Below are 27,965 nucleotides of genomic sequence, written 5' to 3'. Positions count from 1 at the left end.
GTTGAGGCTCTGCCTCAGTTATGGAACATAGTTTTCTCCCACAGAATAAAGCTGTCTTGTCACTGGTTTGGTATAGCTGTTTTGTAACTAAAATCAGCTTCATGGTATTGGTAGTACCATTAGGTGTTCTGCCTCCTTGTTGCCAGGATGTTTGTCCAAAGCGTTAATATTTTTTGGCTACTTTAGTCTCACTACTGATGTATTAGAGCAACTAGAGCTTGCCATGCACGTGAAAACAAGCCTATATTCCATGAAAAAGTAAGAGAAAATACAAAATCCAAAAGAGATGAAGAAGTAAATATTATGCTATCTGACCTCCTTCTGTCCCATGACCATTACTAAGCTGCCCATACCAGGAAAATTAACAAAAAGATCACTTTCATTATAACCTATTGTTTACCCAGGCACCCCATCTTCCCCAAGGCATTCCAGTCTTGGAAGAAAGGATTGCAACAGCCATGCTATTTAGTACCCTCACTTTGCAATCAGTATTGGCAGTGACCAGGTCCCAAATGGACAGCATCTGTCTTAGACACTCTCTCTTAGATGCACATGGGATATCGATGTAGAATTCAGCCTGAAAACATAACAGAGGGCAAACATTGGATATAGACTATTAATGGATGACAGGTGTTTGTCTCTTCTGACATTCATTAATGTACGTTAATTTGATAATGGAAGTAAAAACTCAGAACTTAATTGAATTAGGGAGTATCTATGCCAGAGTTTGGTTCAGTTTTGTTTTAGTAAAAGACAAAGTTGTTGCTTATACTCTCAGCTATGATTAACTTTGAGGACAAGATAAACATCTTTCCTTACTTTTTTAAAGGATGTTCACAGTGACAACCATAGCCAATGGCCTGTCATGGGTGCTCACCTTCCAGGGACCCCATGCTGGTAGAAATGAACAGAGGATTGGTCTCAAAATAAACTAAGTGGAATGGTTTTTAATGTTCACTTTCCAACACAGCATTTCACTGTATGTGAAGGGCATCAGTACAATTATTTTTCTGGCTCTTATGAAATCTAGGGCACTTGTAAAGAAAGACAAGACACTCAAGTACTGCTCCAGAGAAATGGAAGATTTATGGCATGCTCTTTCCACTATTGCTTCTGCAAGGCTCTCAGTCTTTTCTTTTTCCACCAATTGAATAAACATCACGGCAAACCCACAGCTGGTCTTTGGAATTGTGTCCCAAGTCACTTGGAAGCAGTCGAGAGGAGGCGGGCTAGCAAGGTCTCCTAGTGCTCCTTGTACAAGCCCTGCCCCAGGGGAGATTGCACTAGGGGCCTGGCGTTACAAATTGAAACGCTGGCAGGCAAACTACCTGGCACTTAGAAAACAGCTGGTGTCATCTGAAAGGCTACTAGGACTTAAAGATGAGGTCCGAATGATTCAGATAGAGGTTTTCAGAGGAATGGGAGAGTGACTGAAAGGAGTTAGCAGGATCGGGCTGAAACAGAAAGACGGATGCCAAGGCGAACTGAGGTGATGCCACCCTCTAAGCCCACGGAAAGTGACCCACGCCAGGCTCACAAGCGAGACCACAGTACTCCACTTGGGGCGGACCCGGCCTTGGGGAACCTCCTGCTCCAATACACCAGAGTGGCTGCGGGCCCTGCAGGTCAGCTGGCCGCTACAGCACACAGATGAACGAACTCACGGACAGGAGCCCAACTCCTCACAGTTGGGCCGAGCGGGCAGCGCCGCACAGGGCTGCCTCCCTCCCGCCCCTGGCATCCTCCACGAAGGGAATCCCAGCCAGGCAGACTTCCCTCGGTCTCCCTCCTCCCCCCACGGCCAACCCCAGGTCCTCCCTAATGTGGAGGTGCGAGGGGTGACCGACGACAGGAGCCGGCGCTGCCCTCCCAGCACCCTCTCCCGACCCCACCTGGCTGGGCAGAGCCCGCTCCCGCTAATTGGATCAAGGGCCGGGCGGCGGGGGCGGGGGGGGCGGGGAGGCGGGAGCCGTGCCGAAGCTGGCCCGCCGCTGCCATCGGAGCGCCCCAAGCCCGGGCCCGCCCCGCGGGAGCTGCTGGAGGCGGGGCGGGACCCCAGTGTCCCGCGGCTGAAATACGGGGAGGGCTCAGCCCGCGCCTCCCCCAGGTGGCTGCTGCCTGCCGGGCGTCCCGACGAGCCGCGCAGCCTGCGAGGTAAGCGGCGAGGTCAGCGCTGCGGGCTCCATTCTCCCGGCCTGGCGCCTTTCGGACCTGTGCCCCGTAGGGTGCCGGGGGTCCTGGCGGCAGAGCCCATTCTGGTCCCGGCGCCGCCTTCCCGCGGCGGGCAGCGTGGCTCGGGACGCGCTGGCAACTGCGAGGGAAAAGTTTCCTCATGGAAAGGGGGCGGGTGGGAGAGGCGGTGCCCGGCTGGGCGCTGGCTGTGGGCAGGAGGGGACCGAGAGGCGGCTCGGCTCGGCGCGGTTCGTCTGGAGGCGCAGCGGAGCCCCCCGGTAGGTGCGGGGAGCGGCGGCGCGCGGGGCTGGGAAGGGCGGCGGAGCTCCGGTCCCCGGCGGGTTGTTCGCGAGGGGCTGGGGAAGCTCTCGGCAGAGCTTCGCTGCCTTTGCGTCCCGAAGCTTCGCCGTGTGCCCCGCTGCCGGCCTCCCGGGGCCGGCCCGCTGCCCCGGCACTGGGGGCTGCCGAGGCTCCCCCTCCCTCTCTGCGGAGCCCGCGCCTCCGCTCTGCCGCGGGGACAGGGGCCCCTTTGTGCCGGATCCGCGTAGCGCTGCTTCCCACTCTGAAACCGGAGCCGCGGGCGCTGGCAGCGCTGTGGAGAGCGGGGATAAAGCGCCTTCCCAGGACCCCCCGGGGAAAGGCACCGCGTCGGGGCCCGTGCTCGCGGGGCTGCAGTCCCTTGTCTCTGGGGGTTCCGCGTCGCCGGTCTGCGAGCCGGAGTTCGGCAGACCGGACAGTTCTGTCCTTGTTCGTCCTCTTCCTCTCTTCTGGCTGCCGACAGCAGGGAGGGGAGAGGAGGGCGGGGGGCAGGCACAGGGGCGCTGCCTGCGGCCGTGTCACTGGGTCCCTGGCAGGCTGCTGGGGTTACCGTGTCCTCTCCAGCCTAGGGCAGGAGAAAGCTGATAAACACGGAGGGTATTAGTGGGCCTGAATATCCAGTGCTTGAGAAGACAGTCTGATTTGCCACTGGGCACGGGAGGAGGGTTCCATGATCTCTGCAAAGCTATCGATAAATGAAGCAAGCGTGGCCCAAACACATTAACCTGTTCCACCACTTTCTGTGCCAACTATGTGTTCTTTGCTTGCTTCAGTTCTCTAGGCATGCAGAAGGCTCAGGGCTTGGTGGTGAGGGCGAGGTTAGCTGACCACCACCGGACACTTGTTCCTGGCCCTAGGAAGGAGTTTGGCCTTTTTGTTCACACTTTGACCCTCCTTATGGAACTGGTGCTCCCTACTTCCTGAAACTGGAGATTAATTTCTGTCCCTCTTCAAATCAACCGCCGGTCTAATTCACACAAAGGAATTTCTGATATGATGGTAATTGATTACAGTACAGAACCCAAGCAGAGACTCCCACTCCACCCTGGAACTGAAGTGTCACTAAGAAGTCACTAAGCCTTATAGTGGGTGATTCAAGTCGTTCTCGGGACGGAATGAGAGCAGAATGCACAACTGCAGTGTGTGGGCTAAAATGACAGGGTCCAGATACTCCTTACTCCAGGTGTGAGCTGGTCTCTGGGTGGAGTCAAAGTGGAGCTTCTCCTTATGGGTTGCGTAACTGGGCACATTCTTTCACCTTTCCCTGAAGTCCACAGTGTGCTTTGTGTGAGATGGAGTGTGCTTTGATAGTGTTTTGTGTAATTAATGGTATTTCTCTAGAACTTCCCTAAAATATTTACTAGATTGTCCTTTGAGTTGCAGCTTGGAACAGAGTGAATGTGTGAGCTTAATCAGCTGCCTGCTGCCTTCCCTATTCTGTGTCTGGTCTATTGTATTGCTTTATTGGCTTTTTTATTTTTTTCTTCTGACATGTATGTTTGAGCTTCTCTGGCTTGCCTGCACTTGTTCAATTGAAGACTGTCTTCTTCTCAGGCTGTAAAAAGCAGTAACTTCAGTGTGTCAGCTATGTATAGGCCTGAGAACAACTGCCCACCTGGAACTCCATTATCAAATGACAGCAAGTGAATAGGACTGTGTGTGACTGGACTACGCCAAAATGCTGCAGGTCATTGGCAGACCATGTGTATAACCAAGTCATAAAAGCCTGAAAATTTTATGGACCCAAATTAATTTCTTCACAGGATAATAAAATGCTTTTAGTCATTTTAGGTTTTTGTGGATAATAGAAGACCTAGCCTGAATCTTCTGGGCTTTCTCCGGATGATAATGAATTTCAAACAAAAAAAGAATAAATATATAAAGAATAAATATATATTTACACGAACATGCGTCTCTATATATGTACCAATAACGTGACTTCTTAGGAGATGCAAAGCTGTAAGAATGCTTTAGTCACCACAACAGGGGTGATGTGAGCTTCTGTCAGAATTCATGGTATCAGCAAGCATGGCAAATACTTTATATTCTTTTTTTCTGGCCATCTCGAGGGCTGGAGATTATTCAGTTGTTGTTTGAGCTGTTTGGTCTGTGTCATGGCTGGGATCCAGGGATTGAACTGGGGACCTCAAAAGCTAAAAGTATCTGCTTCTAGCCTGAGTGGAAAAAGCTATGCTCTTGATCAGAGAGCATTAATAAACTGCCTCTATTTTTGCCATCAGCTGATCAGTGATCTGTGAATTTGGGTTGCTCTTGAGAGTTCATGGGGAAATGCCTGAACAATAGGAGAGCTGTTTAAGCCCTTTAAGGAGCTCTTATCTTTTTAAAACAGACTTTGTGATCAGGCAAGCTGTTTTATCACTAGTTACTCAGTGTGATGGGTGTAGAGGGTACTCTGTGAGAGGCAACTGGGTCAGATAGATTAAAAAAAAGCCTTAGGACTTTAGTCTAAGACCTTAGTAGATGGGTCTGAAAACAGTGACTACTGTACTCAAAGTTTTCATGAAAAATTTAGGATTTTGCTCTATGAAGAATTACAAAAGGACTTTTGCATCCTTGGAGCAGTTAAGCTGTTCAAGCAATAGCTTTTTGCCACTGCCTTGCAGCATGGTGACCACTGTAATTTAACATCAAGATGCACTCTGACTGTTCAGTCACAAGCTTTTCCAACAACACAAATGAAAATGTCGGTGCAAAGAACCTGATGCATCCACTGCTGTAATCATCCAGCTTTGTTTCAGTGACTGGTACATTAGTTTTACGTTCCTTCAAGCTGAAATGTGGGCTGAAGCTGGGCACTGCTGTAAGGCAGTAAATGTGACTGGCATCCTAATCACATGTGAGCCTTCACTGGTTTCTCCTTGCTGTGAATGGGATGATGGAACGAGCCTTTCAGACTTGTGATAGTTGGAATTTGTGTGTTAAATCTAGTGATTGTCACTGGGCACTGTAGTTTGTTGAAAAGGCATGTGAGAGATCTCCATGGTACCAGGGGCCTGGATCCAGAGGCATTAGGTTTGTGTGGGATTTTATGCTCTCTTAATAGGTGACTGTAGTAGGACTGTCTTTATTGCAACGTCAGTAAGGTTTTCCAGGCTAGAGGAGTTAGAATTGCTGCAGGCAACCTATAAGTAACAGTGTTAGCAAGTCTTCAGTCTCCTCAGTCCTGTCCCTACTGTGAGCTTGCCCAAGCTGTGTCTCTTCTGTTTGCAGGAAGATATGGTACTTGCCTCCTGGGCTCTCAGGGACATAATGTTATCAGTCACCTACTGATCAGGTGATTCTCTGTTAGGAGTAACTTCCTGCTGTTCCACAGTACAGTACCCCTGCTGCTGAGCCAAACCTCTCCCACTCCTGAGGGTGCTGAGCTGCACCAGCTGCAGTACTGCTGTGCAGAGCTCTGAACTGGCCTTGCCTTTACTGACAAGGACAAGAAGCTTTTACGGATGACTGGGAGAAGATGCAGCTTATTTCACTTCTTGAATGACTACAAGTATTTACTTTTGCTTCTTGATGTTTTTAGTCAGCTCTTCCTTGTATGGGGACTGCTGAGCTGTGGAAGCCCATGTGAAAGCCTGGTGTTGACTCCAGCAGGTTTCTACTCCAATGCAAGCAAACAACTAGGGGTTTGAGCTGCTTGAGGAAGCACTGCAGAGAAATAAAGCCCACTGGATTGCTCCGTTGTGCTTGTGGCTTTCTTAAAAAGCCTTCCAGTGTTCTTTCCTCACATGTCAGGTGGAATCCTGAGGACCAGAAACTGAGATCATTCCTTTGGGCAGTGGACTGACAAAGCAAGTGACATTCCAGTGATACGGAACAGTTAAAATCTATCCTGTCATGTGTGCACTTTGGGTTGACTGCCCCATTTGCCTGTGTTCTCCTAAAGTCTTTTGAATAACATTTGGGATATGAATTGTTAATAGTCCTGTTTTTCAGCTTGAGATCAAAAAATTTGTTTTAAGAGGCACTACTGATACCAATGAGCAGATTCTGTGCAGTTACTATGAAAGTTGATAAAAGTTGCTCTGTGACATGCAGGGCAATGAACTTCAAAAAGAATGTGTAAAGTATTCATGGCCTTTCAGTAAAAGAATTTCAGCCTTTCAGTACTTAAAAAGAGCTTATAAAAAAGAAGGAGAGCAACTTTTTACACAGGCAGATGGTGAGTGGACTAGGGGGAATAGTTTTAAACTAGAGGAGAAATTTAGATTAGATGTTATGAAGAAATTCTTTACTCAGAGGGTTGCTAGAACAGGTTGTCCAGAGAAGTTGTGCATGCCCCATCCCTGGTACAGTTCAAGGCCAGGCTGGATGGGGCTTTGAACAACCTGGTCTAGTGGGTGGCCTTTTTGCCCAAGGTGTATGAATATGTTTGGGAGTGGAGTACCTACAAAGTGGCTGATCTGCCAAACTCTTCTTGAACCAGGAGATGCTACAAAGGGAATATAAGTTCTCTCCAGTCCACAGAGAAAATGATGTTTTCTTTTTACATCTCATAAAGGACTATACAAAATAACTGTGTAAAAGCTGCTCTATAGTCCTTCCAGTTCATATGGTACTGAGATCTGCCTGATAGTTGCAGTTGTTTTTATGCTGTTTAGATTTTCCTGTGGAGTAAACCTAGCTCTGGTAACATAAGGTGAAAAAAGAGCTTTGCCATCCAAGTGGAGGAACTGGTCACACCTAGAACAGAAGTAATGAGTGTGATGCTTTAACTTCATTCTTCTTTACCATAAGAGATGCCCTAGCACTCATGTTATTCAGCTCTCAATTCAAGGAGTTGGTTGTACTCCCTTCTACAGCCTGTTTGGTATTCAAAGCTGCAGGGAACTGGATGAACTTTGCAAATATCTTGAGGATGATCTTCTTTCATGTTTTTATCTCCATTATATGAATATTTGGAAGGAAAGTATTCACATAATAAGCCGTTTTAGTAAATAAGCTATTACCAAATAAAACCAGAAATCTGTTTGATGCAACCATAGATAAAGAAATGCAATACTTTGAATTAATTTGCCATATGATTGTCTTCAGACCAAGACACACTTGGTCTGAAGGACAAATTTCTTGCCAACTCTTATCTCCCATTCCCCTTCCTCAAAAAGCAGCCAGTGGAAAAGACAACTATTGGTAAAGGAAAGCCAGAAGTTCTGGACCTGCAGATGGGTTAAAAACTCACTGTGACTTCCAGGTGGGAGAAGGGAGCAGAGAAGGCTGGAGACTTCTGACTGCTGTGCAGTCTAGTGAAGTCAGAAACCACCAGCAGCTCAATGTTAGAATTGAGCTAACTGGCTTTTGGCTCCCACAAAGGTTGTTTGCATTGATTGCAGTCTGCTTCCTTAAGACTTTCTAGTGCATTCATGTAAACCTGATCCCTGCTCTGGGCATTGCAAGGTGATTCAATCACAGGAGAATATTCCAGTGGCAGCAACTTACTGAAGTTTACCCCCCTACTGCTCTCTACCCACAACCACAGGAAACACCCCTGATCACCACTTCCCATTATTTCTGCCTTCTTTACTTGGGGTTAGATGACTGTGGCATTTTATTCTGTTTTGATCTGTGCTGTTCATGTAAAGATCCAAACAAACCAAACTTCTTACTCCAAGCCTAGTTGGAGAGCACAGACTGGCTCAGCCTGCTACTACAATAAGTTACCTTTACTAAGTTCCAGGCAACTGTGTTACAGGATAGACTATTGATTTTACAAGGCAATAAGTGCAGAAAAAACCATTACCAAGTAAGACGTAGATTAAATCCTGGAAAACGTTTGCATTCAGTGTGGATTGAGACTGTTGAGGAGGGAGATACTAGCTGTGACTACAGCTTTAAACACCTGTTTATGAGTGATTTAGGAAGAAAGAACTTCCAGTTGTTTGGGGTTCCCCTCTGATGAAAAGGGAAGTGCATGTATTTTCTGTCAAGCTTGGTGTTTGCTTGCAGAGACTGATGCAGCAGGGTGGGAAGTACCCTGGGAAATATCCAGCATAGAAGCAAACAAGTGAAGAGGCCAGGGAATGGGACAGCAGAGATTACAGCTCCTCAGCATCTGCCTGGGTTAAAACCTTGCCCTGAGAGACTGGTAAGACAGGGAGTGTGAGAGCTGGAAAGTGGGCATGCTGTGACTAAGGAGTGGAACAGGAGTGATGCTGTTCACAGGGCTAAGAAATCAGGCTAGGGTAGTGCTGTTCCTGGTAACTTGTATGTGTGGCTTCTTATTAAGCTGTTAGCTGCAGCTGCTAAACACATAGACAAAATATACATCTTTAAATTATTCCAGCAACCATTTTGAATAAAAATGAACACAGCCTATTGCCCTGTTTGAGTATGGTACCCAATAGTTCAGTACTGGCTTCTTCCCTCCTTCAACTCTGTATTTGAGATGATAATAATTTTTTTTAATATAAGGAACAATTGGAAAAAAAACTTAACATGTACCTTGATAGCCCACTACGCTCCTTTATTAACATTGCTTCATACTGTTATGTTAACCAGAATTGATCTGTGTTCCTGTAATATTAAAGATCCTCTACATCATATTGGAAAAGAAGGTAGTTTTTTTCCTTCTCTTGGTAAAACAATTTCTGCTTGGTAAAGCTATGTCAAGCCAGGAATCTTAGCCCCTAGATCAGCAGCAATGTATTAGTAGAAGCCTGTCCTGTAGCCTTGGCTGCTGACAGGGAATAGCTAATAAGTGTAGAAAGGATTGAGATCTGCAGGAACACTTTGCAAACAGCTTGGGGTGACACATGGGGAATGTCTGTCATTGGTGCATTAGTTTGGTCTGAATGTGAAGACTAAGTTAAAGAAGCTGTGGTCTGAAATAAGAGTATATTGAAGCAGCATAGAGGCTCAGGGGGTCAGCCCTTGAAGTGGAACAGGATCTTGTCTGATTTTTAGTACTTTGGTATAATCATGGAGAATTTTGCTAATGGAAAACCACATGATCTCTAGAGAATCATGGGCTGGGAGACAGGCTTCTGTTACAGGCTTGCGCATAGCTGAAGTGACCTCTGTGTGTAGTTACTGTTCTGCTTGATGTCTCTCTGACCTCTCCCTGGCTGGAGAGATGAGCTGAAATCTTGCTTGAAACTATTAGACAGCCCTGGCAGGCTTCAGTCCTTAGGGAGAGGCTGGGAAACACTGGTTTTAGTCCCTTTCCCAGTCAGGTGACTCTGCTGAGGGCATGACACTGCAATAAGATAAATACTTCTAAGGGAAGTTTTGGAGGATCTTCATGTTACTTGGCATCCTTTCTAGCAGCAGAGCAAGAACTGTCCCCTCTTCAGAAAGGTGAGTACACCTGTAAATACCAGACCTCCTGTATAATGGCAGTGGAGAGCACATTACTGGGCATCATTCCAGTTCATACTAGTTCAGAGCTACTGGATGTGCAATTCCAGAGATGGTGAACCTGGAAAGGACACCCTGTCCCATGCCCCACTTCATCGTCTCTGTTGGGGACCTTCCTACCCCTGCTGTACCAGCAGCAATCCAGCTTGTTACACTGCTGGAGTCACATGGAACCTCCTGGCTCCAGATCTCTAGTTTCATTCTGACAAGTTAACAGAAAAAAGAAAAAGGGATTTCATGGTTGTCATTCTGGAAGAGAAAGGCAGCTGCCATCTTTTTTGTGTATTTGGATTGTTCAGATTGAAATGTTTATCTGCAACCTATACCAGAATGCCAGTGTTTCTGGAGGGAAAAGAATAACTTGACCATTGTGTGCTATTCAGAAAAATGACCTGGGAATCAAACAAATTGGCTGCAGAAAGTATCACATTCGTGCCTTGTGGTCTTAGTTGTCTTGAGGTGAAAATTGGTTAGTAGCAGCCTTTTACTGATTAAAACTTTTGATTAGCTTAGCTCTAGCACCTATATGGAAATTGATCCACAGTAAAGATGTGTCTCCACCAAAGCCTCAGTTACTAGATAAACATAACTCAATTTGTTCCTAGATGTGTCTGCATCCAGCATTTGCTGTTGTAGTTGGGAAAGGGCAAAGGAGTTGGGCAGAAGGCCTTGTCTGGTGCAGTATACAAGCTTTGTTTCTGTGGCTGAATTCTTCCAGGGCTGCATGCACCAGCCCTTTCAGCATTTATAGAGTTCAGAGGCTTGATCTGGGCAAACTGGGGAAAACAGTTGCTCACAAGGAGTCTCAGGAGGCAGTCAAGCAATGCATAGAAGTGGTGCCTTGGGCATTTGGAGGCTGGAAGTATTGGAATGTGGTGCAGATGGAAGAGGATTACTGTGGTTTACCTGCCTGAGGGAAAGCTTTCAGTGGAGAAGAGCTATTATTACTTTTGGGTCTAGAAGTTTTCTTTGTGGATCGGGACCCTGGTGCACAGATGCTGTGAAAGCATGAAACAACAAGGCACACCCTATGATGCATAATGGGTTTCATATGTTTTTGAAAGGGAAGGTTTTAGCCTGACACCTTTGTCTGAGGGCAGGGATCTGTGGTCTGAGATGCCTCCCTGGCTGGATCACAAGTCATGCTGTTACATGGCTTAAAGGTAGAAATAGTTCTATCACAGTGAGCCTTCTGGCATTTTCCTGAGTGGAGCTCAGTACCAGTGAGACAGTCATGAGCCACTTCATCTTTCTGCAGCTAAAGAACAAGAGCCATTTTTTGATAACTTAATAGGGAGTTGATAGCAGGTGTGGCCTAATAATTATGTTGGCTCCCAAGTAAGAGCAGGTATGTGGGGGAAGGAGGAAGGTATCTTTTCCAGCACTGCAAGTAGAAATGGTTGTAGCTGTCATTTGTATGGCTCAGTTTGCCTGGTGTTGCTGGTTGTGGTGTCTGTGATGCCTTTATCCATAATCCTCTGGAGGTGTGAAATGAATAGCAATGTAGTCACTCTTTCCTTCTTGCTTCAGAGAGCTTGTCTTGCAGGAGCTGCAGTGACATCTTAAGTAGCTCTTAACTGTGAGAGCTGATACAGAAAGGTGGGAAGGTAGGGATAAACATTCCTTTGCCCTGCAAATATTACTTGCTAGATAGCCTCCTCTTAGCAGAGGTGGCAGTGGCATCAAGAGGAGTCTTGTGTGTGGTACTGGGCCACATAAAACTCTAGTTGACCCAATATAACTCCAGCCTGTATAGCTGCTCATACTATACAGGCTCTGCCAGCCCTCCTGAATCATTTGGTGGCTCTTGCTAAATCAGGCTGTCCACAAGGTATCCCTGTCATCTTTACTTTGCTGTAAAACATCCTCCAGGCTTTGGCACATATATTTACTTTTCCTGTTAAACTCTGGTTTTCCCTGGTCTCAAATCCTTGGTGGCTCACAGTATGTGGTATTTCAGGAATAGACAGGCATGAAGGGGAGGACTGGCAATCTACTTGCTCTTGTAGGGCTCACTGAGGGTGACAGCAGCAGCTGTTCTTTTCAGCCCCTCTGTGCAGTACTAAGCACCTTCCCTCTGTCTGCATGCAGACCCAATTTGATCTGCTGACTGACATGGGCTCATGAAGTATGTAAAGTCCAGAAAAAGCCTGGCAGAAAAGGGTCCTCCTTTTTGCTTCCACCAAGCTGGATTTTTCTGGACTTCTGTAAAGTCTATACAACTGCTATGGAAATACGTTCTCAACTGACTGCTACTACTGCTACATTGTATTTTGCCCCCTAGCTACTGGGGCTGATGACTATAGTGTAGCCTTAAGCTGTGGGATACTTTGCCACATGATACTATAGATGCTGAAAACTCATGTGAGTTCAAAAGCAGGTTGAAGAAATTAATGGAGGAGAAATCTGTTGAGTGCTCATTCATAGGTGCCACATCCAGCTCCAGGAAGTTCTTGTCAGCAAGTGGTTAGAGGCTTGGAAGGCATGCAGGGAGGCATCATATATGCTTGTTCTGTTGTCAAAGCGTGAGAAAGTATCTCCTTTTGGCTGCTGTCTAGAGAGACTATGAAGCCACGATAAACCTTAGTCTGATCCAGCACAGCTACTGTTATATTTCAGAGCCTGTTAGTGATAGTAAATCTGGTTATTTGAGTTGGTAACTCCTGAGAAAGCAAGCAGATGTGATTCAAATTCTAATGTGGAAACTGCAGAAAGAATGACTTCAGGTTTTGGGATGTTTGTTTTGCCTGACTGTCCCTCAAATTAACAAGCATGTACTGCCACACAACAGCTTTCCACATTTACCCCTGAAATTCTAGTACCATGTAGTCAGCCCGAATTGGAAACCAGAGATGGAAGGCATGTTTGTGATTCATTGCTTCCTGATAAAGTGGGGATGGGGGAGTGGTGCGGAAAAAGTGATACAGTGTTCATGTGTCATGTATAGTTGATCTAGGTCTTCATCAGGAGAAAGAAAGAAAGAATGGGATTTAAATATACTTTCACATAACTTAATGAAGTTTTTTTATCATAGCAATTTCAGGAATGTGTAGTCTGGTTTTATTGGGGACTACTGGGAAGCCTTAGAAGGTTTATTATGAGCTTTAGCCTTCTATCCAGTGACCTGGACCACTCAGAGTCACAACTCTTCCTCAACCTCCTGCCCTCCCCTTCCTCACCACAAATGTTTAGTTTGCAATAACCCAGGCTGCTTTTCTTTCCTTCCTTCTCTTTCCCTACTTTCTTTCATTTCTTCTCAAAAATGGTTTTATCGTCTGGCTAAAAATCCCACTTCCAGGTTTTGTGGTTTCTATTCTCAGCTGTCCTAACCTTCCAGCCTCAGCTGAGTGCATATTGGTGACTGAGAAGAAGGGATGTTTTGCTTGTCTGTTGAGCTTTTTTTTGTTGTTGTTGTTTTGGTTTGTTTTTTTTGTTGGGTTTGTTTAGATTTTTGTTGTTGGTGTTTGGTGGGGGGGTTGTGGGTTTTTTTGTTTGGTTTTGTTTTTTATTTTTTTTTAAATAAATAAACTTTGTACATTGAGGTAAATCAGAGGGATGTAAATGTGAGATAAACAAAAATGCCTTATTCTGCCATTGCTTCTCTTAGCCTCTGCAGTCCTTTTACTTCTCTTTGCTCTGTGGAAAGTTGATGACAGTTACCTGTACCATATAGCAAAATAAAGTATTCCCGAGAATGTGATGGGAACAGCTTACAGAAGCAAGGAACAAAAAAAGCTCTCCTGCTGGAGAGCCACATCCTACCAGTACAGTGCTCGGTGCTCTTCTACTATAGGGACTCTAGACCAGAACATGCATTCTGGTGAGCTTTGGTGGCTTTTTTTTTAAATGTAGAGTTACCAAGTTCTTTGACTTGTGCATAAATCTTCTTCATCTTCAGTTAAAAGATAGAGCAATTCTGTGTGTGTCCTTCCCTCTTTCTCCCAAAGGCAGCTATGTGTAAAAGTATATGCAGCAGTGCATGGAGGCAGTGGGGTTTGCTAAACTGGATGAGGGGGGAACAGGCCCTACGTGGAGTGCCTGGGGTCTGTGCTTATTTTAGGTCTTTCTGGACCAAGCTGTTCCCTGTGCTCAGCTGTTGTGATGCTACCTTTCCTGCACAGTGCTGTCAGCCACCCCAGTGTTTCTATTTTAACTCTCTCTGGGGCTAGATCTTGTGACACAGGGATTTGGCATCTCTCCTACGTGCTGGAACATGGCATCTCGGGAGGCACAGTGGCTGCAGCTGCTATTATCAGAGGGTGCCCCTCCTAAGTAGCTAGTAGAAAAGGGACACCCCTAGGATTGCAGTGCATCAGAACAGGCATCATCCCTGTCTGACTGTGCCCATCTCTGTCTTCTTCAGTCTTTTTGCAGAGTTTGAAGAGCTTGAGACACACTTGCTGGCTTCCCAGTGCTCCCCTGTGGCATCTCACTTTCAGCTTCAGCTTTCAGGTATGTAGTTAGTGGGGCCAGGAGTAGAGTTGCATGCCCTGGAGGCTGTAAATGGCTTTGCAGCCAGCTGACAAATGGTGGGGACTGAGGACAGGGACAGCTGGTGGCATGGTGGAGGATTTAATAATTTTTCAAGGTTCGTGCACCTGAATATCACATTTCACTTAACAACTTGCTCCAGTGACTGAAATTCAGCACTTCCAGCCTTCTGAAGAATGCCAAAGGAACAGCATTAATATACTTCGGACACATTTCATGGGATGACATTGGCCAAACATAGCCAAACGTTGGAAATTCCTTCAGTCTGGATTGGGGTGCTTCAAGGTGTGGCTCATGCCACCAAGAAGGATTTGCAGGAGGTGGGAGATGTGGATTCATCTCTGCTGTGGGCTGGCAGAATGAGCAGATACCTCTCTGGGGTGTGAGGGAAGCTTTTTATAACCAGGAATGTGCAAGAGGAGAAGTGACAGCAAAGGCCATGCATGCTGCATTAACCTGGGCTTGTCTGGAAAGGACTGGGTTTGTCAGCAAGTGACTGGGCTTGGGTCCTGTTACACCTTTTCTCATTCTTGCACAAGAATAACCCTGAACCTCTCCCCAAGGAATTCATAGTGTTGTACACATCAGGAACAAACTGGCAGTTCATGCTAGCACAGGGGAATGGGCAAAAGTTCTGAGGCAGCAGAGAAGGAGATGAATCTTTCACATTGCAGCCTAGCTTTTGAGCCCAACACAGCGAGTGTAGTGAAAACAGCAGCTGCACAGGATGTTTTTAAGGAAGCAGTGTTTCTGGGTAAGAGGCATGTGTGCTGTGCTGCCGTTTGGCTGGGTATGCCCCAGCATGTTTCTGTACTTCTGCTCAAGCCCAGCTCAGCTGGTGGGCAGCTTATAGGGCTCCTCCCCATTCAAGACATGCCTGGCTGCTGACTGATCAGCCTTGTTTTCCCCAGTCAGTTGTTGTAATCCCGTAATCCTGAGTCATACTGGGAAGCTGGAGTCATCTCCATTGACAGAAGACTTATTTAAAGACTTTCACGGCTGATTTCAAATAGCTTTAGCTACCTCAGTTTCTGTTACCGTCTTGAGGGCCTTGATTAAGAAAGGAGTCTCTGCAAAAGTATTTGGTGCCGCTGAAGAACACCGGATTCACTAGTATTTCCAATATCTGTACAGCCAAGGTTTGGCAAGATTGTCTTTTACAACATCCTTTTCCAGTGTGTTACAGGCCTGCCAAGGAGACCTCCTATCTGCAGGGAGGAAGGAGGCCAGTTCAGCCGTGGGCATCTCTGCTGCCCCTTGCCATGTGCAGCTGGAGGGGCACTGCTGCCAGTACTTGACTGCAGGGCAGCAGGTTGGGCTCTTCCAGCTCCGAGAGTCATGGAGAACTGTGCTGTCTGCAAAGGCTCAGGCAGTGCTATGTTTGAAGTCATTTTTCTGTCTTCTCAGGTTAACTAAAATCTGCAAACATTCCCTGCTGCAAGAAAAAGAGGGTGATGTCATCAGAAGATGATGCTGGCGGGGAAGCTCCTGGGGGCAGTTTCTGGGAGGTAAGGAAGGATAATTGGAGTGTGAGGGAGGTAGGAGTGTCATCTTACCACCCACTGGTGGAATTAAGGGGTTGAGTTCCAGGTCCGTGGGTTACATGTTGCCCTTGAGGAGTGGAAGGGAGGAACTGTGGGAAGGTTCAGTACCATGCTGTGTGTTACTGCAGGGCGTAGGTGACTCTTCCACAGATACCGTGGAATGACAGTTCCTTGTTCAGCTGACACTGATCTGAGCCGTGAGAGAAGAAAGCAAAGCATCTCAGCTTCTTTCCTCCAGTGCTGTGTTTGCCTGAGAGTGCTAGAGGAGGGTCTGAGCCCAGATGCTGGCTTCAGAAGGGCCCATGTTCTTTCCCTATGCAATGATGAACCTGCTGTTGTCTTTACTTAAGGAACGTATAAGTCAGTACAGTATAAACAATAATGCTGTGTGACATTTCAGGCTGGAAACTACAAGCGGACAGTGAAACGTGTCGATGATGGCTACCGCCTCTGCAATGACCTCATCTCCTGCTTCCAGGAGCGAGCCAAGATAGAGAAGAACTATGCCCAGCAGCTAACGGAGTGGTCCCGTAAGTGGAGGACCAATGTGGAGAGAGGTAAAGTTGGCAGATTAGTCAGGACGTAAGAAGCAATCATTGCACTTTCCTCTTGGAGTGCTATCTCTTACTGAGGTGACACTGTTTCTTTGAGGGACACACTTCCCTTCCCCAGGAACAGGGTGATTTCTTGGGTGTCTTTTTTGTGCGTCTCCCTGTTTTTGTAGTCAGTCCTCTGATTCACTTGGAGAGGTGTTCTCTTGTCATATGCTTGTTTATTAAAAAAAAATAAATCTATGTGCTTAGTTTGGCAAGTCCTTGGGGAGTCCATGTCTTAAATCAAGCTGGAGATATCTCCCTTTTAAGGATGGTTTAGCTGTCCTCTCCAGTCAGAGAATAACTATTAATGCTGTGATTAAGTGTCAGTGTGCTTAAACCAATAGTGTCTCACAAAGTAGTAGGAAACAATGGGACAGATGTCCCAAAGGACTTGCTGGTCTGTGGAGCAGAAGCCTAGCCTCAGTCATGAACTAATGTTGCTGTCTGTCCTGAAGCTCAGGCCAGATTTGTGAAGAGAATTTTCTACAGAAACCTTCTAGAATGCACCATCTGGGACACCTGAGGCTGCCCAAAAGAAATGCCCATCTTGTCCAGCTATAACAGCCATCTAGATGCTGCATGGTGGGACTGTGGAGACCAGTCAGATCTGACTTGTGTGACGGGGCAGAGATAGGGAAGTGATTCCATACTGGTAGATGTATGTAGGAGAAAAAATCTGCATTCCCTTCTGTGGGCAGGAGGTATAAGAGCCCCTCCGGTGCTTGTTCCTGCAGGTCCGCAGTATGGTACTCTGGAAAAGGCCTGGCATGCCTTCCTGACAGCTGCAGACAAACTGAGTGAAATTCACTTGGCTGTCCGGAACCACCTGGCTGGTGAAGACTCGGATAAGATCAAGGCCTGGCAGAAGGAAGCCTACCACAAGCAGATGATCGGAGGCTTCAAGGAAACAAAGGACGCAGAGGAAGGGTTCCGCAAGGCCCAGAAACCCTGGGTGAAGAAGATGAAAGATGTGAGCAAAGAGTGAATGGGGAAGGAGAGATATGGGTAGTTCAGCTGACTTCTTGATTTCAAGAGCCACTGGGCAAACAAGCTAGGTTAGCCAGAATAGCAGACAATTCCAGAGAGGGAGGGATGTCTCGAGGGTCTGTTGTTCTTGTGGTTTTATAACTTCCTTCCCATATGAGAGGACTTTGGTAACAGGTTCTGTATTTCTGCACAACAGGAGAGCACTGAAAAAGAGATCATTTGAAGGTACCTCTTCCCACTGGAGGATTGTTTACTAAATGCCGAATTTGCCTTTCTTTTAGGTTGCTGCAGACTCTAACAACTGTTAACATGCCTCCTCTGAGTATTGGAGGATCAGTGTGGGCAGGATCATAGCTTTTTCTGCATCCCTTCTCCTACAGGTGGAGACTTCTAAGAAAAACTATCATGCAGCCCGGAAGGAGGAGAAAACAGCCCATACAAGGGAGAACCATGCCAAGGCAGACTCATCTGTCTCACAGGAGCAGATGCGCAAGTTGCAGGAGCGTGTAGAGAAGTGCACTCAGGAGGCTGAGAAGGTGTGTGTGTGTTGTATGGATGGGGGTCACAAGGACACTCCTTTCAAGGAAAAAGCATTGGTGGTAATGTCCCTCAGTGAAGTGACTGAAGCCTGTAAGAAGATGTGAGATCCCATCGTCTGAGGTTTTAGTGAGCTAGACTGAGACTTCAGTAACTAAGGTCTCTGTCTTGGGAGCTGGGCAAGATCCTAATATATAAATAAACTCAAAGTAAAAAAGTGTAGGGGATTTGGTGCAGGGGGAGGAACCTGTAGAGCTGAAGACATGGCCACCAAAAATAGCTGATTTGTCTGTCCACAAGAGGGAAAGTGTGGAAGGTCCTCTATGGAAGAGAGTAACAAGGAAAAACAAGAAACTTGGAAGAATATTAGGAGAGCAATGGACTGGGACACCAGCTGTGGAAATTCTTATTTCTTTGGTGTGTTTGTTCAACAGTGCAGGGGAAAAAAAAACTTGTCAGTCCCAAGCCAGAGTAGGGAGGGTTATTATTTGCCATCAAGGCAACACATCCCACCATTTCTGTCCCGCTACAGTGCAAGGATCAGTATGAGAAGATGCTGGAAGAGTTGAACCGCTACAATCCTCGCTACATGGAAGACATGGAGCAAGTGTTTGAGGGCTGTCAGGAGGCAGAGCGCAAGCGATTGTGCTTCTTTAAGGAGATGCTTCTGAATCTGCACCAGCATCTCAACCTCTCCACCAGTGAAAGGTACTGGCCCTGATAGAGGGGGAATTCTGCTAGCCTGGAGTGCTTAGGCTCTGGTGAGCGGTGTCAGTTCTGGGGTCTCTGAAAGGAAGCTGCTTGCATAGGCTAGATCTCGCTCCTTCCCCTTTCAAGTGTATCTTAGAACTGACATTTGGTCCCTTTAGTGAGACCACTGCTGGTGTCTGATTGTAGGCAGTGCCAGGGTCCCCAGAGAGGATTTTCTGCCTTTAAACCCTTCCTCTTTCACTACTGTCCAGTACTGTCCTGTGTGTGTATTTCTATCCAATGAAATGGCTCCATGTTGCTATATGTAATCCCAGGCTAAGGAATAGTAGCTCTCTTGCCTTCTAGTATTGATGGTTATTCCACCCATTTTGCCCTTAGTAGAGAGACTTTTTGTGAAATAGTGCTTGTAAGCCCACAAGTTGCCCTAAGTAGGGGTTACACAGGGGTAATAGGTGCAGTCAAAAATATTCTGTGCCCCTTTATTTTTCTGGTAGAGACAACAAATCTGAGCCACCTCCCTGTCCGTGTGCCAGAATGTGCCAAGTTCTTTCAGTGCTCACTTAATGAGCTGTGCTAAGAGCTGGCACTTGTTAGGCACTGCCACACCAAACAAGCCTGTCCCGTTTGCCAGGCTGACTCTCCTGTAAGGATGGCTGTGTTTTCGTAGGGCTGAAGAGGTGCTGCTGTAGCATCCTTAATCTTGTGGGATTGACGATGCTATGTAATTGTGCATGAGGTTAATCTCTTCCTTCCTACTTGGTTTTTGGGAAACTGCCGAGAGACTTGATTACTGGTGGTTCTGTCTGTTCTGATTGTAGCTTTCATGCGTTGTATCGGGATCTCCACCAAGTCATCATGGCTGCAGACAACCAAGAGGACCTGAAGTGGTGGCGCAACACTCATGGACCGGGCATGGCGATGAACTGGCCTCAGTTTGAGGTAGGGTAACATTCTAGAGTGTGTTAATATTACTTCCAAACAATTAGCTGCTTTACTGAAATTGGTGGATTACTTGTCCTGTGTTGGAAAGACCGTGTCTTTGCTCAGCTGACTCAGGATGTTAGGCTCTTCTGAAATTGTTGTGTTGAAAGCTGTCTGGTGCCCAAAGGGGCATATGTAGGCTGCCAAACTATATTCCAGCCATCCAGCTGGAAGGTCAAAGAGCAGGAGGTGGTGCTCAGGGCTGTGGGACGGCTTCGTGTGATGATTTCTCTGAGCCGCTCTTGCTGTGCCTTGGGATTCAACAGAAGTTGAATGTGCCAGCAAGGCCATTGAGCTGACCAGTTCAGCTGCTACTGAAGTACAACCTGGTCTCCTGTCCTTCTATATTGGGCAGAAAAGATGTACAGAGCTTTTCTATCTGAGTGGCTTGATGGTATTAATGGTTTTTTGTGGACAGGAATGGTCCCTCGAAACACAGCGGCAAATCACCAAGAAGGAGAAGAGTGGCAAGATGGCCGATGATGTCACACTGACCAGCATTTTGCCTACACGGGATGGTGTTGTCTCACAGACCCCTCTGCAGACAAGGCAAAGGTAAAGGCTGAATTCTGGGATACATCAGGTTAGGAAAAGTAGAGTCCTACCTGGGGTCGTGAATGAGTTGTACTGATAGGAGTAATCTCTTCCTTAACTTCCCCTTCCCTTGTCCATGGCCTTGCCTCTGCCACTCTGGAAAGGCCATGTAGAAAATGCAGTGTAAGCTAGCTGGGTTTTTTCCACTTTGTTTTGTTGGGTTTTTAGGGTTTTTTCAGCTTTTTTGTCTAGCACATTCTACCTCACAAAATGCCTTCCATGTAAAGATCCTTCTAGTGACAAGATTTAGCCCAGTCAGACCAGTGCTGTCTGATTCTGGCATGCATTTCCCCAGTTCTTCCTCCCAGACAGGGTGAGAAGAACTGGGAGTTGTATGGTTTGCTAAATGAAGGCATCACATTTTTATTGTTTTTCCCTGGTATGATGCTGAGTACTACCTGGCAAGTTTGGGTATAACTGCTTCCCTTGCCAGGAAGCAAGCTGGAGAATAGGGAGAGGCAGAACAGACTCATCCTACTGTTCCAGTAGCTGTCCTGCTTTAAAAGGTAGACTCTGGCCTAAGTGAACTGAGCAAAGAAGAATGAGGATATAAAGATTTCTCAAGGCCACTACTGTATTTCACAGTCAATTGGTTTCAGGGGCCCTATTTGCCAATCTACAGGTTTTCCTATCAAGAGGAGGAGAACAACCTCTTCTATGGCACCCTGAAGGCACCAACCCATGTGAAGTTAGTATGGAATGTAGCCTCTGCAGGGTTTTTTGGGTTCCAGGTGTCTGTCCTCTGCTGTTCTTCCCCTCTGCTCTTGTCCCTGACTTGGAAAGCATAGTTCCAGACATCTCTTCAGGATGCAAAACATGTCTTTTCTTATCTGTCTTATTCTTGGCTGGAATAACTCTGGATGTAGCTGGGCTCTCCAGTTAGGACTGGCCTTCCCTGTATGAGAGGGTCTGCTAGAGTAGGATAAGATCATGGAGAGTGTGCATGTATGAAAATACTTTGAGAGTGAATTACTGTCCTGGCCCTCAGGGCTCTAATGCTGGGGTGCTTTCAACAAAATGCAGTATCTCCTGGGATCTCTCTTCCCTGTTAACTCTCACTTGGCTGTTGGGCCTCTTGCACCCTGTCCTATAGCAGAGCAGTCTCACGGGGAGTCAGGGTGGTGCATGACTCAGGAGGAGGTGGGTGAAAGATGAATCTGCTAACAAGCATCTTGTCCCCTCTATCCTTCCACACACAAAGCGGAGGGAAGGAAGACATTTCGGAGTGGTCAGATGAGGACACTCCCAAGAAGTGCCTGGATGCCAATGGGCACGATGAAGACCTAAAGGTACCAGGTGTACGGGTACGAGCACTCTATGATTACACAGGACAGGAGGCTGATGAGCTGAGCTTTAAAGCAGGTACAGAAGTACTAATCTCTTACTAACCTTTTGCTGTCCTCACTCGGGCTGACTGAATGACTGAAACACTCTAAGAACTGGATGTCGACTTGAAAACTGACACTTATTCTTGCCTTGGTCTACCCACTGCCAGCTCCTTTGAGGTGGATGATACAGTGGTAAATGCAATTTTTTCTAGACTACAAGGTAGTGAGGCCACATGGAAAGACATGGTCTTAGGCCTTGGTCAGAGTGTAGGGAGAGCAGACCCCAAGTGATAAAACAGATCCTTCCTGCGTCCTCTTAGGGCATGCATTCTGAATTGTGTCTCGAGACTTTATTAAATGTTTCTCCCTTGTATCATTGATATAAAAATTACATGGGTGTTCTGGATTGTCTTTTCAAGTAATGTGAAGATAGATATTTTGGGAGAAAGCTCAGCTGACTGACATGTACCACTGAAGGCAGAGGTCAACTGGCAAAAAACAGTTATGCAAACTGTTGCTCAAAATGGGTATCTTGAGAATGGAGATCCTGGCTCAGAGGATTGAATGCTGGAACAAACAGACCTTTCCCCTTTTCTTTGTTTAGTTAAATTTAGTCTGCATGTGCCTTCCTCTCAGCTTCAAGAGGACATCTGGATCTTGGGAGTGTCTCTGATTTTGCTTGTTTTGGGTTTTACATGGTATCTCTGTGCTGTACCTCTCCAAAATACACCCATTTAAAGTCACTGAAGCCCTTCAGTATCAGGGCCTCATACCCGAGGCCCGTATCTGTGCTGCAGTGTTAACACACTAGTAAACTTCCTAACACTAACTCGTTCCTTTAAAATATCTTGCAATATGGGTGCTCTAGAACTCAACTTTGCTCTTTCTTTCCACTCAGCAGATGAAATGGGGTATGACTTGTTAGCTGTAGTTATCTCCTTTTTTGAATCTGCTATGAGCAACCCATACCAGTAAGGCTTCAGCTTAACAGCAGTGACTTTCTGAGACACTGCCAGTATGGGATGTGCCTATTGATACAGTCAGACCCTCTCTTGGCAGAAGCATGACCTTCTACTGGTGGAGAAGAGGATCTTTCTGCACCTTCCCAAAGTAGATGTGGGAATGTTAAAAGTCTTTCCTGGTCATAGTCCGAGAAATAAATTGATTTTATGCCTTACAGGCCAAACCAGACACTCCATCATGGAATAGGCATTTTGGGTCCTAACATCCAGAGCTTAGCACCTTCTTGTATTTCCTTCCCACTTGCCTATATAGGAGCCATTTAAATAAAAACAAAATCTCTCCGATCCTTCTGATCACTCTGGCTTATAAGTGTATTCCTTGGGGCGGGGGAGAAAAGCAGGTAGAACTATAGGGCATGAAAAATTTCTGATGCTGAATAGAAGTAGTGAAGGTCTGTTTAAGTTCCTTGGCCTAGGTGATGGTACTGAGTATAAATACTGAAGAGGTCAGTAATTCTGGTGTTGATTAAATTGTGCATTATGATGAGGATGTTGGTAAGTGGAGAAGTGTGGTAATTCATACCGATAGTCTTGCTTTTTATTGAGCCAGCTTAGGTGGGTAAAAATGCTATGCTACCTTTCTCAGCGCTGCCTCCTAATGACTGTTCTTATTTTTAGGTGAAGAACTAATGAAGATTAGTGAGGAAGATGAGCAGGGCTGGTGCAAGGGCCGACTTCTCACTGGTCAAGTTGGACTCTATCCTGCTAATTATGTTGAGAAGGTTGGATCATGACTGCTGCTGCCCTGCCAGTGCCGCACAGCCATACCAGCACCTCGTGCAGAGGTCACTGGGTCACTCCAGCCCTGACCCACCTGTGCAGTATATCCAGCAGCTTCTGGACTTTAAAGGCACATATTCCATGTAACTAATGCTTCATTTTAAACACCTAGATCTGTAGGGATTTTCTAAAAAATAAACAAGGATGAATAAAGACTTTTCTGAGCACTACAGTAGCGTAGGAGTGCAGAAAGAAACAGATCCTTTTGACTGGCACCCAGTGAAAGGAGATAAGTGTTTTCATGCAGTTTTTCAAGTGTTTTCATGTTTTCTCTCTATAAAAGAGGGAAAGCACACTTCCTTGGCTTCAATGCCCATGCATCTATAGGGTGTTGAGGTCTGCCCTGCCTCCAGGCTTCCTGTTCAAGGAATTTTGGATGTGCAGGGTAATAGGGAACTTCTACTATTATTTCCCCTTTTTTTAGCTCCTTCAAGCTGACTGGCAGAAAGCTCTTTATTCTCCCACATCTTTTATAAGTTTTCAGTATCTCTCACCTACAAACTTGTTGGCTTCCTTGGTTAAGGCCGCTGGTGTAAGTGATACAACTTCAACCTGAACATCCCCTTCCACTGCCCTCACATTTATTGGGATAACTCCAGGAATGAATGCTAGTATAGCTGAGGCACAGGAGAAAGAAGCTTCTGTCTTGCATGGTGTGGCTGTTCACACATTCAGTAAGTTATGAACAGACCTGTTGTGCAGCAACTTTGAGTTGACTGAATGCTCCCTGAGCTAAAATGGACCTTGACATATGCTGAAGGCTGGTTTTAACAAAATGACGGCCACATTCCATTGCTATTCTGCTTAGGATCCCTAAATTCACTTGGGTATGTTGGGGTTTCTGATGCATCTAGATTATTTTGGCTACACCTCTCTTCAAGAGCACTTAGCACACAACGGAGACCCTCTTTTTTTCCTCTCCTCCATCTTCTTGACTTACAAAGGGCTAGAAGTGCAGTCCCTGCTTTGCCAAAGACCTCTGCACTGTGATGAGGGTAGCACAGTGGAAGCTGCCTGCTAGCTGGCACAAATTAGCTATAGAGGGGTAACTCCCCTTTTTGTCCTGAATTGGTGCAAGTGCACTTATGCCCAGTTGTTAAGTGCCATTCAGCAGGGAGGATGTATCAAACGTCTTTATCTTGCCTGTCCTTCTGCTTTTGAAAGCTTGTGAGGCTGCTGGGATGACTTGGCCTCCTGATCCTAGTGCTCTGCATATTCCAACATAAGTACTGATAAGCCCAAAAGCTTGAGGGAACAAAACACTGGAAATGCTCCCATAGTTGGAGAAACACAGGAAAACAAGCAATTGTTTGGAAATGGCTTACTTAGTACATCTGCTTGAAACTGCTGCTGAAATGCCTTTTGAGTTTGTAGTAACCTGTAGTGACATTCTGGCTTAGCAAGTGTCAGTGACCTGGCTATGTCAGACTCACAAAACTCAGTCAAGCCTCCACTAGCCACAGTTCATGGGGGAACTGTTTCAGAGCTCTTTGGAGAAAGGGTGCTACACATAACAAAGTCTGAAGTCATGGGTGAACATTAGGATTAAATTGGCAGTAGCATGTTAACAGCAGCTTGTAAGCCAAAATGTAGACTGAAACAGAAGAGGGGATGGGCATATTCAAACAGTTAAATTATGAAGATTTAAGTATCATAAACATCTCTTTGCCTGGCTGACAGAGCAAAAATTAACCTTTTACAGCATACTGGATGCCTTGAAATGTAGTCTGCCATGGACAGAGATCAGAGACTAATGCTATTTAGTGCTGTTGGGAGACCACGGAAACTTAGCAGTTGAAAAGTTTTGCTCAAAATATCCCTAGCACTGCATGAATGGGGAAGAGGGGTGCAAACCAAGGCTAAAGCATTTGGCTCAGAGTCTGTTATGTCATTTCTCCAAAAAAGTATTTCCAAAGGGCAATTAAATACCTAAGTGCCAGACATTAAAAATGCTTGGGTTTAGGTATGAATTTACTTAGTATTCTACGTTCAATATCTGAAGATACTTCTAAGCTTATGCTATGTAATTAGAGGTGTTGGTGTATAAGCACTTGGATTTATTTAAAAACCTAGTCTCTGCTTTCAGTTTGAGTCCCAGGTAAAAGTTTCATTACTGTTGTGCAGTAACTGCAAGTGTACTGCTTGCTGACCCACAATGGAATGATTTGTTGCTCCTTTGTCCTAGCACACATGAATGTGAAGAGAGCCATGCCTGCCAGGCTTCCAAGAGAACTGAGACTAAAACAGTCAGTGCTAAAATGACCTAAGATGTCCTATAAACAATACTGAAGTTTACCTGATTAGCCTGCATATTTCAAACACTAATGCTAGACTTTAATGTAAGGTCAACAAATGGCAGAAGGGAGCTACAGAGGATAACATGGAAAATTGACTTCAACTCCTCTTCTGAGTTCTAGTTGGGCTGTAATTAGGGATGGAGCTAGGTGTGGCCAGAATGTGCTAAAGGACAGAAATGTCCAGCAGACAGGACTTGTGATTACAGTACAAACAACCTGAAATTCCACAGGACAAAGTCTGAACTGACTTGTTTGTCCTAGGAAAACATGACCACCTGATTATAATGGGCTGCTTGAAGGTTTTCAGAAATAGTGACATATTGCAGTTATGTGAACAAGTTCTCTAAGGAATGTTTGCACATCAGAAATTCCTGCCAAGAGCTGAAGTAATGGACAGCAGAAACACATTGAGAATGAAGAATTGCTTGGCTGAACTATACCTCATAAACTGGCGTGGCACTTAGTCCTGGCTACCCAAAACCATCTGGATTAATAAGAGTCTGTGTAGTAAAGAACCAGCTGGAGGGAAGGGGAAAAAAAAGCCCAAACCAACCCACATCTAATGATCTTATATTAAAGTAATAGCTCTGCCTGGATACTTGGTTTTCCACAGAAGTAAATGAGGTTTTGTTAACCACAAAGGTTCTAGTTGAAACTTGCCATCTATGCCATGCCAAAAGTTTTATGTTTGAACAGAGTGAACGTGTACACATTAACTAATTGCTGTGCCTGAATTCCAAAAGGCCAATGAAGCCTGTTCTTCCCCCATAGTATTTGTAAAATCATACAAATGCATCTCTGTGCCTGACAGGCAACTCAGTGAAAAATTATCTAGTCATATATTATTTTTTAATAAAGCCATTCCTTGTGGAAAGCTCATACATCTGTGGTTAGCATATAATTAATTTTGTTCTGGCATCTTCCTGGAAAAGAATTTCAGAAGTACCATGCAAAACTTGGATTTCCTGTTGATGATGAATTTTCTAGGAAGAGGAAGTTTAAGATTCTCTATGACAGATCACACCCATTTCCCCAAAGTAACAGCTGAGTTTGCTCAACCCAGTAATGTTTCTGCCCTGTAGGCAAAATCTGGGTCACAGAGCCCACGGGCCAGCTGCACTCTGGGATGGTAGCTGAGTTGTGGTTAGCCTCCAGCTCTGGGTGGCACTCCCACAGCCCTGCCTGGAGCTTGGGGCCGTTGCTGCTTCAGTTTATTTTCCATCCCACTTCCCATCCCTGGTGTCCTTGTGGCTGTTTTGCTTGGCACTAAGCACAGAGGCAGGTGCAAGTATGTGGCAATCCTGCACAGAGACCTGTCAGTGCTGTTACAAACTGTCCTGCACTGCCTCTGCTCCTGCCATGTTTGCAAGTCCAGCCCAAGGCCACAGCTGTGGAACTGTGGAGCTCAGCTCTGCTGTCTCCCGCAGGCTCCCCCGACTGCAGTGGAGGCCTTGCGTAAACTGGAGCTGCCTCAATTGCATTTCTGGAGCTGCTGGCATTATGCTTATGGACAGCAGGGTGCAAAAATCCCTTCTGCTTGTGAAGAAAGCTGGTGCTGCAGTCAAAATGGACTGTAAAAAATTGAACACTCAGACCAGTAGGTGATCATTTCTAGGGTAACTGCACTGAGACCAGCTGCAGACAGGTCATGGGGCTGAACGTTAGACAAAGCCAGTGCCACAAACTCCATCTTAGCCCATATAAATGTGGTTGGAAAATACCCACTGCAGGCTGGCAGCAAAGGTAATGCAAAACAAGAATAGTAAGGCTGCATGATACAAGGCGTTGTGTCTTCAGAGGGACCTTACACCAAATCAACCCGAAACCAACAAAGGAGAAACAGAAAAAACTTGCAACAATGTGTTGAACCGCTGCCCAGGTCCAGGCTACAAGGAGCTGAAAAACTCTGGGCTGCAAGGGAATGAGACTACCAAGCTACCTAGGTTCTTAGCAGATCAAAGAGGATTAATATGAGAAGATGAATAAATCCTAGCTGAAAGGGAGGGGATGGAGGCAATGGGGTAGGTTCTGTAACTGGAAGAAACTGGCTAATTATCTTTAGAACATCTTGACTAAGCAAATGGCTCCAGTGAACTTTTTCAAACTTAATTTCAGGCCAAATCACCTCAGCTGCTTTCAGCACATCCATTTTCTGGCCATGTCCTCCTGTTTTTCATCATTCAGTAACCCTGCTTGCAGAGGTTTCTGGTTTGTCAGTCTCTCAGCTTAAGGCAAT

At 46.0% G+C, this 27,965-nt stretch overlaps 1 protein-coding gene across 3 annotated transcripts; it reads left to right on the top strand.

The window, feature by feature from the left end:
* The first annotated feature begins 1,992 nt into the window (after positions 1-1,992).
* On the top strand, positions 1,993-26,610 carry PACSIN3 (protein kinase C and casein kinase substrate in neurons 3). Of its 3 annotated transcripts, none has more exons than XM_085062521.1 (12): positions 1,993-2,154; positions 14,225-14,313; positions 15,760-15,860; positions 16,297-16,453; positions 17,227-17,462; positions 17,860-18,015; positions 18,549-18,724; positions 19,546-19,666; positions 20,127-20,263; positions 20,925-20,990; positions 21,504-21,664; positions 23,271-26,610. In XM_085062521.1, the coding sequence occupies exons 3-12, from the start codon at positions 15,807-15,809 to the stop codon at positions 23,384-23,386; spliced, it is 1,380 nt and encodes a 459-aa protein (XP_084918647.1). In that variant the 5' UTR covers positions 1,993-2,154; positions 14,225-14,313; positions 15,760-15,806; the 3' UTR covers positions 23,387-26,610. The 3 variants fall into 3 exon arrangements, with proteins under 3 accessions (XP_084918647.1, XP_084918649.1, XP_084918648.1); XM_085062522.1 differs by lacking the exon at positions 1,993-2,154 and adding an exon at positions 2,348-2,450; XM_085062523.1 differs by lacking the exon at positions 20,925-20,990 and having other exon boundaries at positions 1,995-2,154.
* The last annotated feature ends 1,355 nt before the right edge of the window (positions 26,611-27,965 follow it).

This window comes from Lichenostomus cassidix, chromosome 5 (assembly GCF_008360975.1).
Source record: "Lichenostomus cassidix isolate B80296 chromosome 5, HeHo_3.0, whole genome shotgun sequence".
Classification (NCBI taxonomy): domain Eukaryota; kingdom Metazoa; phylum Chordata; class Aves; order Passeriformes; family Meliphagidae; genus Lichenostomus; species Lichenostomus cassidix.
Note: the sequence above shows the minus strand (reverse complement) of the source record. Positions and strands in the feature narration are given on the sequence as shown.